Source organism: Podarcis melisellensis (assembly GCF_964234715.1).
Source record: "Podarcis melisellensis genome assembly, chromosome: Z".
Classification (NCBI taxonomy): Eukaryota; Metazoa; Chordata; class Lepidosauria; order Squamata; family Lacertidae; genus Podarcis; species Podarcis melisellensis.
Genome location: NC_138547.1, coordinates 3,588,654 through 3,602,875, shown reverse-complemented (window position 1 = coordinate 3,602,875; position 14,222 = coordinate 3,588,654). Strand labels below are relative to the sequence as shown.

The 14,222-nt window shown below is 45.2% G+C and overlaps 2 protein-coding genes across 21 annotated transcripts in view; one reads left to right on the top strand and one right to left on the bottom strand.

Annotated features, from left to right (window-relative positions):
* The window catches only part of GOLGA2 (golgin A2), a 47,431-nt gene extending 44,996 nt beyond the window's left edge, over nucleotides 1–2,435 (top strand). For all 6 annotated transcript variants that reach the window (XM_081896372.1, XM_081896373.1, XM_081896369.1 and 3 more), the window contains 2 exons: nucleotides 74–245; nucleotides 509–2,435. In XM_081896372.1, coding sequence (XP_081752498.1) covers nucleotides 74–245; nucleotides 509–756 — 420 coding nt within the window. In that variant the 3' untranslated portion in view covers nucleotides 757–2,435. The remainder of the gene's footprint in view (nucleotides 1–73; nucleotides 246–508) is intronic.
* Nucleotides 2,436–7,501: 5,066 nt separating this feature from the next.
* Nucleotides 7,502–14,222, bottom strand: part of DNM1 (dynamin 1) — a 131,326-nt gene continuing 124,605 nt past the window's right edge. For 9 of the 15 annotated variants that reach the window (XR_014164465.1, XR_014164467.1, XM_081896394.1 and 6 more), the window contains one exon: nucleotides 7,502–9,518. Coding sequence is in view for 7 of the 15 variants with exons in the window: in XM_081896394.1 (XP_081752520.1) it covers nucleotides 9,446–9,518 (73 nt within the window). In the remaining 8 variants the exon portion in view is untranslated. The remainder of the gene's footprint in view (nucleotides 9,519–14,222) is intronic. The other 6 variants (XR_014164466.1, XR_014164468.1, XM_081896392.1 and 3 more) reach the window with 1 other exon arrangement.

Sequence of the window (14,222 nt, the reverse complement as noted above, 5' to 3'; positions counted from 1 at the left end):
TGGTATGGTGCATGTGGGACACACAGGTGGCTCTTGCTGATTCCGTTTCCCTCTTTATACTGCTCCATTGCAGATGAAGTTACTGGAGCTCCAGGAGTTGGTGATGCGCTTGGTTGGGGAGAAGAACGAATGGTATATAAAATACATGGAGATGGCTCAAAATGTGGATCCCCAGTCTGACCCCAAGAGTGAAGCTGCTCTTGCAGCAGTGAGGCACGTTGAGCTGAATGCTACCGATGGTGAAGGTGAGCAGTGGTGACAACCAGTGGGGGAAATAGCTGCTGTATCTTCATGGGGAGTTCTAAGCTTAATTTCAGTATCTTGGTTTAGCCCCAGAATTTGAGAAGTATCAGTAAATGTCCGCTCTTCACAAGCAACAGAAACCATTTACCACACACTAGGGTTGAGGAGAGAGTTTTATAGGTTTTGTGTGTGAGACTTCCAGGAAAACCTGAGACCAAACATTTCTCTCTAGAAGCTAAACAGTGTCTGCTATCTTGCCTCCCAGGGTTGCGAGAAGTGAGTTTGGCAGATGAGCCAGAACTGGAATCCACAGCTTCGCAATCCCACCCATCACACACTGACAACAAAGCTCCCCAGCCTGCTTCACAAGACCCCACCGCCAAGCAGATCATGCACCTTCTACGTGAAATTCAAAACCCCCGGGACAGGCTGGGCTCCCTCTTGCAGAACCCCTGCATTCCCTTCTTCTATCGAGCTGATGAGAATGACGAAGTCAAGATCATGGTGGTGTAACTTGGCATGGAATCTGCAAGGATGTAAAGTGCCCCGTGTTTTCTGTCCTGTAATCTTCGGTTGCAGCAAGTGTCACACATGGTGGTTGAGCTCAGTGGAATTTGAGTGCCAGGCGTCCTGAGCTAGTCTTCCCCTTTTGCTCTTCCTGAGCAGATAATGTAGGGCTGCCATGTGAAGTTCAGGAGAAGACTTTGGTTCTCCTGGCTTCTGCTTCAGGCAGCCAGTCAGTTTCCTCAGTCAGTGACTTTTGTTCCATTTGTCATTGTAGCCATCAGCTCAGCACCTTTCTGTTAATTTATTCCAGGTTTAGATGGTTTGGATCCTCTTTGTCCCTTACCATAGATCTCTGTCTTTTTGCTTTATTGCACAGTTGGCCTCCTGCCCAAATTTAACAGCCATCTTAATCTCTAGCCCTCCTTAAAACAGAGAGCTCTGCAAAACATTTTCCTTTTTGTCTAATGACTTGGGACAGGCAGCTCAGGGGGAGAATCTGTCTCCTGTTACCATTTTGGGGTTGGCTTCTGGCTTTTTGGTGCAGATGATCTGAGGATGGGATGGAAATGTGGCTGCGCTTTTGAAGGTGACATAGTTTGCTGTCTCTGTTGGATGGTTTTAATTTTTTTTTTAAGATGGGGAAACCTTTCTCCCCTCTTCTTTTTTAAAGGAAATCACTGAAAAAGCATACTTTTATATTGATCTCTGGAATTTCAACTACCTTTAATTGGATCTCCTTTCTTCCTGGTTGGGCAATGGATTATTTTAACAGTGAGCAAGGTTGTTTGAAATAATTTTTTTATCTCCTGTGGTTCTAATACAGAACCAGGCCAGAGATTTTTATGCAGGAGGGTGTTTATCATATGTTGAGTGAAAAAGGCATTCAGAGCAGGTGCATGAGGGAGGGCAAAGATTTGCCCCATGTCTAGCTTGAATCCTACCTAGGAAGCCATCTATGCGAGATAACTTTGTACATTTGCATACAGGCAGCAGAAGTAGCTGGCTGGTGACATAGCTGCTTGTTTGTACCCAAGGTCCTTCCTGGAGGTGAAAAGTGCTAGCAAGGTGGATGGGTATTGCTGCTGCATTGCACCTCCTTGTAAGTCATTTTGCCGGTCGCTTACATAATAGATTGCTGTATCTTCATCAGAGCCTTTCTTTCCCGTAGAACCTGCTAGGAAAAGTCCATCCAAAGGAAAAGCACACAGGGAAGCTTCTTAAAATGTAAGCTTCATCCTTCGCCAGTTTTTCAGGAGAGCACGATTGTAGACTTAAATCACTGCACTCTTCCAGGAGGTTGGCACAGCTGTGATGTCAGTGTTACTCCCTCAGTGCATTGTGTTGGCACTACAACGTGGGCTTGCGAGCTCCTGTTTGCACGAATGTACATAGTGTATCTGTGTAACATTTTGTATATACCTTGAATAAAGAGGAGAAAAGTCTTTGGGCAGAATTTCAGGCTGCCAGAAGTCATCTTGTAATCTTGTATTTTAAAAAAAAAATAAATTCAGTGGCGGGAGCCAGGAATGTGATTTAGTATGGAACATTGTGAAATATTTATTGGGTGTCTGGTTTCTGGGAATGTGAAAGGAAAACCTTTATTAGAGAGAACTTGCATTCTATTGCAAAGATAATTTAATCCTGTTACAAATTTGTTCTTTCTGAATAAACCTGTTCCACCTATAGCACACTGTGTGTGGTTCTTATGTTCTACAAAAGATGAACAGTTTGCCTTATTGTGCAGACATGATTGAGTTGTATGCATGTTGCATTCTCTTTGTCCTTGCTGAAATGGTGATATATCATGAATCACAATGCGTGCATGTGCTATGCAAAAATCACGATGTGGGAAAAACCGTGAGTTTGCTCATTGCTCCTCTCCTCATTCCTGCTGCCCCTCAACTCTCCTCTGCCTCCTGCAGCGAATCACAAGAGCAGGTGCTGAAGAAAGCAGCCTACCTGGGAACTTTCCTCATGAGCTTCTTGTTTTAAGTGCAGGCGCCAGGCTGATAGGCAGTTGAGGGAGACGCAGTCCGAGCCAGCTCCAGGCTTCTTGCTGGGAGTCCCTTTTCCCTTCCTTCCTCTTTCTTTGGGCTATCTCGCCTGCCCACAAGACCCTGACACCCGAGCCATACTGGGGTCCTCACAAGAGCAGGAAGCCCTTTCGGCCTCGCCTCCCCAGACCCCCCCCCAAGTTGTTGCCCAGCCCTGCCATTTGAACTGCTGCTGCCCTCAGCTGGGGCTCTCTTGGAAGCTGCTGCTAGTCCCGTCGAAAAATAAACTGGGCTATTTACTTCTGAGTTAAAGAAAATAAAAATAAACCTTGCCCTCTTGTTTAAGTATCCTCCCTCCCTTCTGGGTGTGTGTTTGTATCTCCCTCGTGTCTATTAGGGAACATTTTCTCATCTTGCCTTTGATCTCTATGCTACTAATTACTCCTACAGCTTTAATTTTTGAGAAAATGTGCAAATTTAAAAATTACCTGTATTATAAAATAACAGCCATAGCAATATGTTAAAGGGAAGTTAAATTTTGTAAGTTTTAGACCCCTAAGTAGTAGCAGTTGCCAGGGAATTACCCAGTTTGCCTCTACAGAGTTCCATCCTTATTTCAGACATCGTTCTGTATCGGTATATCGCAATGTTTAGCTGTTGATATATCACGATCCTGAAACCAGACATCGCACAGCCCTCATGCAGCCCTTTTCATTTCTGGCCTCGGTGTATGTCAGATGCTCATTTCAGTCTGTCGATCTCCACGCCGTTTCAAGTAGCAGAACCTTCTCTGTTATCTAGGAGAGTGCATACAAGCCCTGCTTTCCCTGTAGGTACTTAATCCTCTTTCCAGTCCACCATTCTGTTCTCATTTTTACATAGTGCTGTGCTGTTTCAGCCACCCAAAAATCCTAACTGCACCTCTAGTGGTGGAGCCCCAGAATTGTACAAAAAGGTACAATGGAACTACTGCGCTTTATTGTGGTTCTTCTAAAGATGGTTTCTGAGAAACGAAGGTGTCCTTCAGCTGTGGGATTTTAGGAACTTCCGTTTTGTTACCTCAGGAGAGCCATCCCTTATCTCACTTTAACCAACACATGTCTCTCGTGGAAGGGGTTTGTGAAGACGGAACAATCTTACTCCCTGGACAGAAGCAGCGGGAGGGGAGGGGGGGTGCATGCATTTCACTCTGCTATTTTGCTGCAAGTGTATTGCGTCTCCTAAGGACGGACGGAGGGCTCTGGGACCCTGCAGCTTCCTTCCCAAAGCCAGACGCCTTGCTTAGCCGCAGTGCGGGATTTGGAGTACTGGATGTTTCTCTGCACAAGGTGCTGACGTAAGGTGGTGTGAAATTGAGACGCTCCAGTTGGGGGCGCAATTGAGACGCTCCAGTTGGGGGCGCCAGATATTGGCCTCCACAGGCCGCCATTTTATGGAAGATTCCAAAGGCCCTTCCATTTTGTTTGGCATTGGGAAGAAGGCGTGACAGAGGGAAGGGCTCTAGGACCCTGCCAGAGCCTTCTTTCCAGAGCCAGGCACCTTGCTCAGCTGATTAAGAGTGGCGGCAGCAGTTTTCCACAGGGCTCTGATCTGAGGTGATGTAAAATTGAGAAGATCCGTTTCGTCTGGCTTTGAGAGAGTGGTGCAAGGGCTCGGGTGCTGCCAGAGCCCTGACACTGCTTTCCCAAGGTGAGAAGTGGTGCTCAGATGCTGCAGGTCGCTATTTTATGGAACCTTACAAAGTCAATTTTGTCAGGCTTGGGGAGGGTGGCTGGACAGAGGGAAGGACTCTAGGACCCTGCTGGAGTCCTGGAGCCCCCTTCCCAAGTCAGGTGCCTTGCTTACCCGCATGTGGGACCAGCAGCTTTCCTGCAGTGCTTAGCCGAGATGGCGCAATATGAAGTCTATTTTGTCTGGCTTTGGCAGGTCTGCACAAGGGGACTAGGATGCTCCCAGAACCCTGGCACTGCCTTCCCAAAGTCTGCCCTGCCTTCCCAGAGCCTTGCTTAGTTGATTAAGAGTGGTGCTGGCAGTATTCCTGCACACAGCTTTGATCTGAGATGGTGCAAAATTAAGAAGATCTACTTGGGGACTTCAAATATTACAAAGTCCCATCCGTTTTGTCTGACTTTGGGAGCGCTCACCTTCCCAAATTGGAAGCCTAGGAAGTACTTGCCCTGCTCTGGGATGGAGAGAAGGGCTCTAGGACCCTGCCAGAGCCCTGGAGCCTTCTTCACAGAGCCAGGCACCTTGCTCAGCTGCAGTGCAGGATCTGGGATCGGGCAGTTTTCTTGCACAGGGCACCAGCTGAGATGCAGCATTATTGAGAAGATCCATTTGGGAGTCCCAAATATTGACCTCAAAAGATTACTAAAGTAATTTTATCCATCTTTGGGACGGCAGCACAAGTGCTCTGGAGCTCTGGCACTGCCTTCCCAAAGCTGGGTAAACTTTATAGATTGCAGCTTTGCACAGGTAGGGGTATGTGTGTGTGAATAAAAGGATGTGTGGGTTTTCTTCACTCTCCATTTATTTACTTCCCACTGCCCTGCCCACACAAAACTGTGATCTTACACACTGCAGTTTGGAAAGCTCTGCAGTAGAGCCTGAGACTAAATCTCAGGGTTTGGAGTTTAAGCCCTTGCATTGCAGGGGCCAGATGATCCTTGCAGTCACTTCCAACTCTACAGTTCTATGATTATGGGATGTTGGTGGCACCACCGAATTCAATCAGCAGTTTGAATCCGCAGAACAGGGTGCTTTGCCCCAGCTCCTGCCAATCTAGCAGTTCAAAAGCATACCAGCACAAGTAGATAAATAGGTACTGCTGCAAGCCGGAAGGTAAACTCTGTGTGCTCTGGCACTTGTCATAGTCCTTTGTTGTGCCAGAAGCGGTTTAGTCATGCTGGCCAAATGACCTGGAAAGCTGTGTACAAACGCCAGCTCCCTTGGCCTGAAAAGCAAGATGAACGCCACACCCTAGTCACCTTTGACAGGACTTAACCATCCATGGAACCTTAATATTGACATATGATTTTATGATCTGAGTAGATTTTCAATGTGATGAACCCTGCTATATAGGAAGACATTGCATAATGCCCAAGTTTGGGTTCTGTGTGGATCTCATTGTTGGCCACGCAGGGCTGGACAATGGGCTCTGTAGTGTGGTGAATGCTTCCATCTGTGAGAGAGAATTCCCTGAAAGAGGCAGTTATCAAACCACTTTATTTTAAAAAAAAAAACCTTTGGACTCTGCCACTATGACCAGTCTCAAACTTTCAATTCCTGGCCAAAGTTAGTGAGCCTGTGGCACATCTGGAGGACCATGGTCATGCTGGTCAATGATCTCCAGCTAGGGACAGAGGTGAAAGCTGTTTCCTTCCACTCCGTCCTGGACCGTGTCCAGAAAGTGGTGATGAAGAATGAGTGTTTGGCCCCCTGGCGTCTCACTTTTGGGGTGCCTCAGGGCTCCATCCTCTCCCCCATGTTTTTTAACATCTATATGAACCTGCTGAGAGAGATCATTGGGGGTTTGGGCTGGGTGTTCATCAGTATGCGCATGATACCCAGCTCTACCTCTCTTAAATTGGAACCGGTGATGGTGGTGAAGGTCCTGTGTGGCTGGAGGATGGATGGCAAATAATGGACTGAAGTTGAATCCGGACAATAAAGTGTTGTTTCTGGTGGGCAGGAGGCAGGCGGGGGGGGACTCCATGAATGGGTAACTCTGCCCCTGAAGGACCAGGTATGGAGCATGGGGGTCATTCTGGACTCACAGCTGTCCATGGAGGCGCAGGTCAATTCTGTGGCCAGGGCGGCTGTCTACCAACTCCATTTGGTATGCAGGCTGATTCCCTATCTGCCCATGCACTCTTGCCAGAGTGCTACATGTGCTGGTTATCTCCTGCTGATTATCTCCTGTAGAGCAATGTGCTCTATGTGGGGCTACATTTGAAGGTGACCCAGAAACTACAACTAATCCAGAATGCAACGGCCAGATTGGTGATTGGAGGCGGCTGAGGGGCCATATAACACCGGTACGTTTCTGAGCACAATTCAAAGTGTTGGTGCTGACCTTTAAAACCTAAACGGCCTCAGCCCAGTATACCTGAAGGAGCATCTCCACCCCCATTGTTCTGCCCGGACACTGAGGTGCAGCGCCGAGGGCCTTCTGGCGGTTCCCTCATTGCAAGAAGTGAAGTTACAGGGAACCAGGCAGAGGGCCTTCCTGGTAGTGGCACCCACCCTGTGGAACACCCTCCCATCAGATGTCAAGGAGATAAATAACCCTACAACTTTTCAAAGACATCTAAAGGCAGCCCTATACAGGGAAGTGTTTAATGTTTGATTATGCTTTTATATTTATTGGAAGCCACCTAGAGTGGGCAGGTACTACTACTACAAATAATAATAATAATAATAATAATAATAATAATAATAATAATAATAATAATGTGTTGGCTGCCAAAATCACCTGCCAAGGAAAACAGCTGAGTTTTTCTTTTTTAAGAACCGTGGAATCTACTCGCGATTAAAGTTCTTTGGAGTTTTTGTATAGAACCTTTTCTTGGTATGTGTAAATAATACCACAGTGAGATAATACACTCCTTTTAAAAACCCCATACAGAATATGTGTGTGTGTTTAAGTGTAAAACCAGAACGTCAACCTATTGCTCCTGACACTGCCATCATGTGTGCAGCTCCCCATTTGTCTTGCCACAAATAACTTGACAGCATTAAGTATAAGAGCCTGGAAGCACTGAGAGAGTGTTTTATTCTAGACATGGAGTACTCAGTTATACAGAAATAATAGTTTATTTTTCAGCCAATAAACAAGAGTTGACAGATCACAGACAGCATCACAGATACTAGCAGCACTGCGAAGATTCACCACAATTTTGGGGCAACAATAACCCAACCATGTACAGCAGGGAGTTGACAATCTCAGACTTCTGGGTGTGGGTTATATTTTGTTGGGTGCACATGTGTACATTATATATAATCTCCTTACTCAAGTATTTGCTAAACTCAAACATCAGAAGCATTAAAGGCTTAAAACATCTGGACACCATATATATTTAGATCTTTATATTTATAGATATTTATAGATATTTATATAACAGTAAAGATATGTTTCTCATTACTACAATATAGCTCATTTTTTTTGTTTAAATTCCTTTAAAGCAACTGGGAGGAAGAAAAGCCAGTTTCACTAGAGTCACATCTGATATGTGCAAGCCACAAGCTACAACAGAACAAAGCTGTGTTTTTAACATGTGCGTTGGACCATTCCAGGACAGAACAGCTAAGAGGCAGATAAAGGATGGATCTCAAGAAGGGAGCAGGGTTACATGTCAAATGGTGGTTTTGGACTCTCCGGGCGGGAGGGACTAGCTTTGCCAGGGCGGCTGAAATTCAAGGAAAGAGAGACAAGAACACAAAAGAAAAAACAAGGGGGGAGAGAGAGAGAGAGGGAGAGGGACAAAAATGTAAAACAACAGTTAAAATATGGAAAGGATTGGACATCAGAAGTTGACGTCGAGGATTTTCAACAGAAAATCAAAAGTAACAGCACTGGGGTAAAAGGAACAAAAATTGTAAGTGGGGATGGCTGAAATTTTCCAAGGAGGATGTCTAAAGCTGGCTTTCAAAAAGACAGGATGTTGCAGATCTTTTCCCCCACCCCACTTTAAATATTTCTATATTTACCCCTCAACATATACATAAATAAGCCAGAGAAGAGGATGTCAAGACTAGCAGTTACACACATTTCCCCCCACATTACATATTTGTACCATCAGCATGCAAGAAGTGAAGGTTGGAAGAATCAACAGAATCGTCATGACATCAAACGAGTAGTGTTTTTGTTTGTTTGTTTGAAGCAATGGTAGTTGCACTAAAACACACAGCCCACTCCTGGAAATATTAGATAGTCCATTTCTGTGGAGAGGAAGGCTATCAACCTCTCTTCTGCTTTGTGGAAAGTCAGTTGTAAGTGGTAATATAAGCCAGCTGCCTGGAAACACCAGCCTCTCTTAACCTTCCTTTGCTACTTCAAAAAATAGAGGGTAGCACATTGTGTTGGTTCCTTCCACCTCGAGATAGTGAGAGAATTCTTGGTCTGCAAGACGGCATTATTCAGTAAGCCCTCCTGTCCCCAGCTTGAGAGAAGGCTGTGTCAACTGTTCCCTAAAGTTTGCACTTTGACTCTCAAACCCACATACCAGACGTTACCAAGAATGTTCAAGAATGTTAAAACGTTTTTGTTAACATTATCTTCATGTGTTATCCTCTTCCAGAATTTTCATCTTAACTATAGTAGGGGGGGAAATTGTTACGTAGCTATAGATTAGAGCTAGATGCTACAGCTAACCATCGCAGGCAGGATGCTATGCGCAGACCAGGCAGGTTGTCCACAACTGCCGTTTTGGTGCACAGCAATGCTCCTGTAAAAACAATGCTCCAAAGATCTTATGTCCTTCCAAGTTCCCCATGCCACTGAACTAGGACTACTCTACGCTCACAAAGCAATACAGGATGCACGAGAGAAGACGAAGAAGAGCTCAATCACTAACGAGCATTTTACGACATGGGGGAAGGAGGGGAGTGAAGGTGCCTGTGGGAGGAACAAGGGGTTGGGTTGCTGGGGCGGGGAGTACCCCGGGCACAGAACTTGTTGCCAGCTTTCTACAGGCCTCGGGTTATAAATCTAAGAGGGACGGTTCAGCTGGTCGGATTATGGTGGGTCGAGTAGGTGAGGCAGGGCCCTTCCGGCTGTGAGAGCAGAGAGAAGAAGAGAGAAAGAAAGACGAGAAGAGAACACACACACACAGGTTAGCCATGGCGGTCAGTCACAATCCCTACATGCTTCTCCACCTCATCCAGACCAGGACCTTGGCCTTCACATAGACCAGAGAGGGCAATGCTGTTATTCATAGCCTTTTAAAAATGGATCAATTTCATCGTTGCTGCTTTAAAAAGGAAGACTAGAAACCACCCTTGACACAGATCTATGAAACCCCCATGGATTACTGGTGTTCACTTAGAATCTCACTGAAGGATCTCTAGAAACCAAGAGTCCAATTTCCAGAAAGGAGGTCCTGGTACCCAGGTAAGTGTTGAGAAGCATGCAGCACAACCTTTGTGATGCTACTATACCAAGCGAGTGAGGAGCAATGTTACACAGAATGGGTGGTGTCCTCTGGGAGGTGCTGTTTCAGAAGTTGCCGGCCAGTCTGGATCAGGCACCCCCTGCTCTGAGAGTAAAGGGCACCTTTTTGAGCTTGACCACTAGCTGAGTCCAGCTTTTTCAAACACTTCTTTATAACCCTAGAACAAATTTAGTCAGAAATTAGGTTGCAGCATGCCTCCCTCCACCCCCTCCAATTGACAGCTCCCAGACTTTTTGAACCTCTCCAGCAACAAGCAAGGGCTGCTTCATAGACTGTCAAACTGGTGTGGTCAGAAGTTGGCTTTGAGCTGCTAGATGCTGAAGGTGGAGCACCTCATAGGTATGTCCTTCAGCTCTAGTAACATCTTCACCCTTGTTTATGTCACCCCAAACTGCTTCAGCATGAGACAGGCAGGTGCCAGCCTCTGCCAATTTCCATGTGATGTTAGCTTGTTTTTTTAGTTTATTGCTGCCTGTTTTAATTTATGCTTTTTAATTTTGTTACTATCTCGTTATATTTGTTTTATTTTTATTGTGTGTACTGCCTTGAGAAAAGACTGAAGTGTTGCCTAATTTTTGCAAAGCAAATTCATATCCTGGCGCATCCATTTTTAGGTAAACCTTGGCAGCACTCATTTTTCCAGTGCTGATTCATTTCCGGGAACTTACCTTAAGTTACTGGATAGTGTCAGTATTATAGACAAGTCTGCCACATAACCTTTCTGGTGGTGGGGTGGTGGGGTGTTGCCACTGTGTATGGATGTCACAAGGCTTGATCAGGTTGGGTGTCTGGGAACAGATTGGGAGTATCCCAGAGAGGGGCTCTCCATCTCCATGGCCATAGCCCAGTCTAGGATAAACATATCTGTGGGCTCTTGCACAATAAATATAACCTAACAGAGAAGTTAAATTATCTGTGTGACAGTCCTACATGCATGTAAACCACTGTGAGCAGAAGTTGTCACCAGGGCTTGCCCTTTACCATGGAAGAGTTTGCTTTGGTCTACCATTTTCCTCTCTCAAACCTACATTTGTATCCCCCGCCCCTTAATGAGCTCCAACCAGAACAAGGCTCCATTTTGTAGTGGTCTAAAGTCAGCACTGCCTTGAGGATGCAGAGCTTCCCAGCTTGTATACTGTGTGGCTATTTAGAGATGTGAAGGATCATAATGCGTCATGCTCTATGCACCAAATCATTTCCTACAAGGGAGTTGCATAGGAACTTTGTAATGCACGAAAGCTGCAAATGCAGCTCTTCTCTCAAAACCGGAAGAGAAATGATTGTTTGTGACTTCTTTTGTGCTCTTTGTAAAATCCAGGCTCTGGGCAGGCAAAGTTTCCCAACAGCGAGTCCCAGAAGGATGAACGGGCAACAGCCAAGCCTCCTCAAAAAGACCAGCTCCTGCAACCAAACAGCCTGACAAGAACTGAATGGCAACCTGAGCTGCTGTTGAGGAGGGCTGACAGGAAGCAGGAAAGAGATGATGTTCTGGAAGCAAGTCAGTTACTGCAAAACTGCCGTGATGATGGAACACCGAGTTACAGTCCCCCTGAGCTGCATGGTATACCTCTCACACTCCACAGCTACAGGTTCACTGGGGATGATACAGAGATGTGCCAAGGAGAAATCACCATCTCCACCTGAACGCCACTGCTCTCCGCTCACTCTCTTCCTCCACACCAATGGCCTTGATCAAACTTAGAAGGGCAGGGGCTGAAGTCTTACTATGATTGAAGGCAGGCAATGCTGTACTTACGCCTCTGTCCAAAACAGGCCTTGAAAATTCATTCTAGTATTATGTAAGGATAATGCATCTACAATTAATTTTAGCACAACAAAGATCATGGTCTTTTCTAGATGCAGATTTATAAGTAAGAGGAGAATAGGTGGTCGGCGTATAGACACAAATCAAGAAGTTTAGATACTTGGGGCATTATGTTTTCCTCCACACTTTCTTGGACTACCCCGACACAGATGGGCAGGAGAAGCTGCTCAAAGTATAATAAAGTGGCACTCCATTTTTTTCCATAGTAAGGGAGCACAATTTATCCCTGCTGCCGTGAAAGTATATAAGGTTTACATCTTGTCTCAGCTGCTGTATGTCCTTCTGATATGGATTCAGGAATTTAGGTCAACAGTTGAGAGTGTTCTTTCAAACTTTTTGCACCCCCTTTTTGGAATCCCATAGTGAGTGTTAACCACTGGTCAATGGCCAGAGACAGGCCTTGCATCTATAGAATAGAAACAAGGCCAGATTTAACTGCCTCCCTTCTGCAACAGACTACTTTGCCCCCTTGCGAGTAAATATCCCAGAAGGACACAGGAATGGCACCTGGAATATTTCTTGGCTGATACAAAATAATAACAACAGAATTAGTGGCCAAGTTCCTGTTCTAGGCTCAAAGGTCTCGTAAGAAGATTCATGCTAATTTCCATTTGTATCTCATGCTTTTATCTTTTGTAATTGTATGTTAAGTAAGTATATGTTTTAATACTCATGGCTTTTATTCTGTGTATATTCTGTCTTAGTAGGTCTGTGACTATAAAAAATGATTGATTGATTAAATTTACAGGAGATACTCCTCACAATGGGACATGTTTCAAGATTTTACATTCATGTACAAAGACAAGTATGTACAAAAGGTTTTCTATCTCTGCCTATTTCATGTGACTGCAATTCCACAGCTTGCTGCCTTTACCCACCCCTGCACTCACCTTTGGTCACACACACATTATTCCTTAACAACACGTTCATAATGCAGTCTTTCCCTTCCAGAATTCTGGGTGCTGTAGCTTGTTATGGTTTGCTGGGAACTGAAACTACAGTGCCCGAAATTCTGGAAGGGAAAGACTGCACTACAAATATGCTTAAAAGCTATAGTGTGTACACAACGTCAGCCTCTCAGGTCACAAATAACAATAAGACAGATTTTCTAGCTCAGTGTGATTTATTATACTGCCAAATTGCTCCTGCTTCACTGCTCCCCTGGCAACAAACAACCCCCAGGACAGGGGGCTTCCTAATTGGAGCTTGCTAGGGAGCAAGAAACCATCGTCCCTGCTTTGGATACACCAAAAGCCAAGGCTTTTCCCCTTCTCTCTCATAACTGCTGTGGAACAGGCTGTATGAGCCACCAGAACACTGGTTTGCTGTGCCAGAAAGGCACCTGTCACCTGGCCCAGGCCACACCATTTTTATAATCACGTTTCAAAAAACAAAACCAATTTGTTTGGTCCTCATGTTTATGAAGGGGGGGAAAGCCTTTTGTTTCTGTAACTGTTCTTGCACGCACACGCAAACATGCACACGAAGCAGGGGAGGGGAACTGAATTACTGAATGTGTAATAAATCCTGTGAATCTAAGTAGAGTTATTTAATGCACATTATTATTATTATCTGTGTTACTCTTAGAACCTGTCTTTCTCAGCTGCAGAATCTACAATTGGGTTTCTTTACTGCCCACCGGGCTCTATTAATACTCCAATCCTCATTGCCAAAATATCTCTTTTGCTGCCCTACCTTTTGCTGTGAATTCTCTTCCTACCTTAACTGGAAACCCCAAAGAAAATAACGCTTGCCAAGGCCCTTCTCTGGTGTTCAACAAATATGCTGCTGCAAAGTTTTGGAAGAGAGAAAGGAAAATAGAAGCAGAGAAGGCAAGAAAGGCTCTCTTGTTGCAATGAAGAAGAAAAATGGGTGCAGGGATCAGAAGGTGGAATAAAGTTTACAGCACGAAGTTCAAGTGAGATGCTTGGTCCTACACATTTACAGGTTCAATGTGGAACAAGCTGACTGAATCTCAAGGCAGTAGGGGTATAATGGTTAGAGTGCCGCACTGAAGACTAGGGAGACTTGGGCTCAAATCCCCATTCAGCCACAAAGCTTTCTGAGCCAGGCGCTATCACACAACCAAACTTTATCTGGTGAAGATAAAGGCAGGGAACCATGTACATTATCCTGAACATCTTATAGAATGGGAGGGATAAAGTGAAATTAGATATCAAGATAGGTCAAAGAACTTACTGAGACTTGGTCACCTTGTTAAGGAACAAATAAAACAGTGTTCCATGGCAGGGGTGTGGCCATGAAATTTGTGTATCCCTGAGTGTCAGTGTGTGAGGCTTGAGAATCACAACACACCAAATAATACAGTACCAAGGGATATGGAACCAGAACCCCAAAGGAGTTAGTTTAAGCACATTCAGTGGGAAGTTTGAGACCCAGCAACTTTTATTGCAAGCTGCTGTGTTTCACAAGGAGGGTGCTGTGTGGCAGTGGTGGGGTTGGGATGTTTCTTAAGTCACA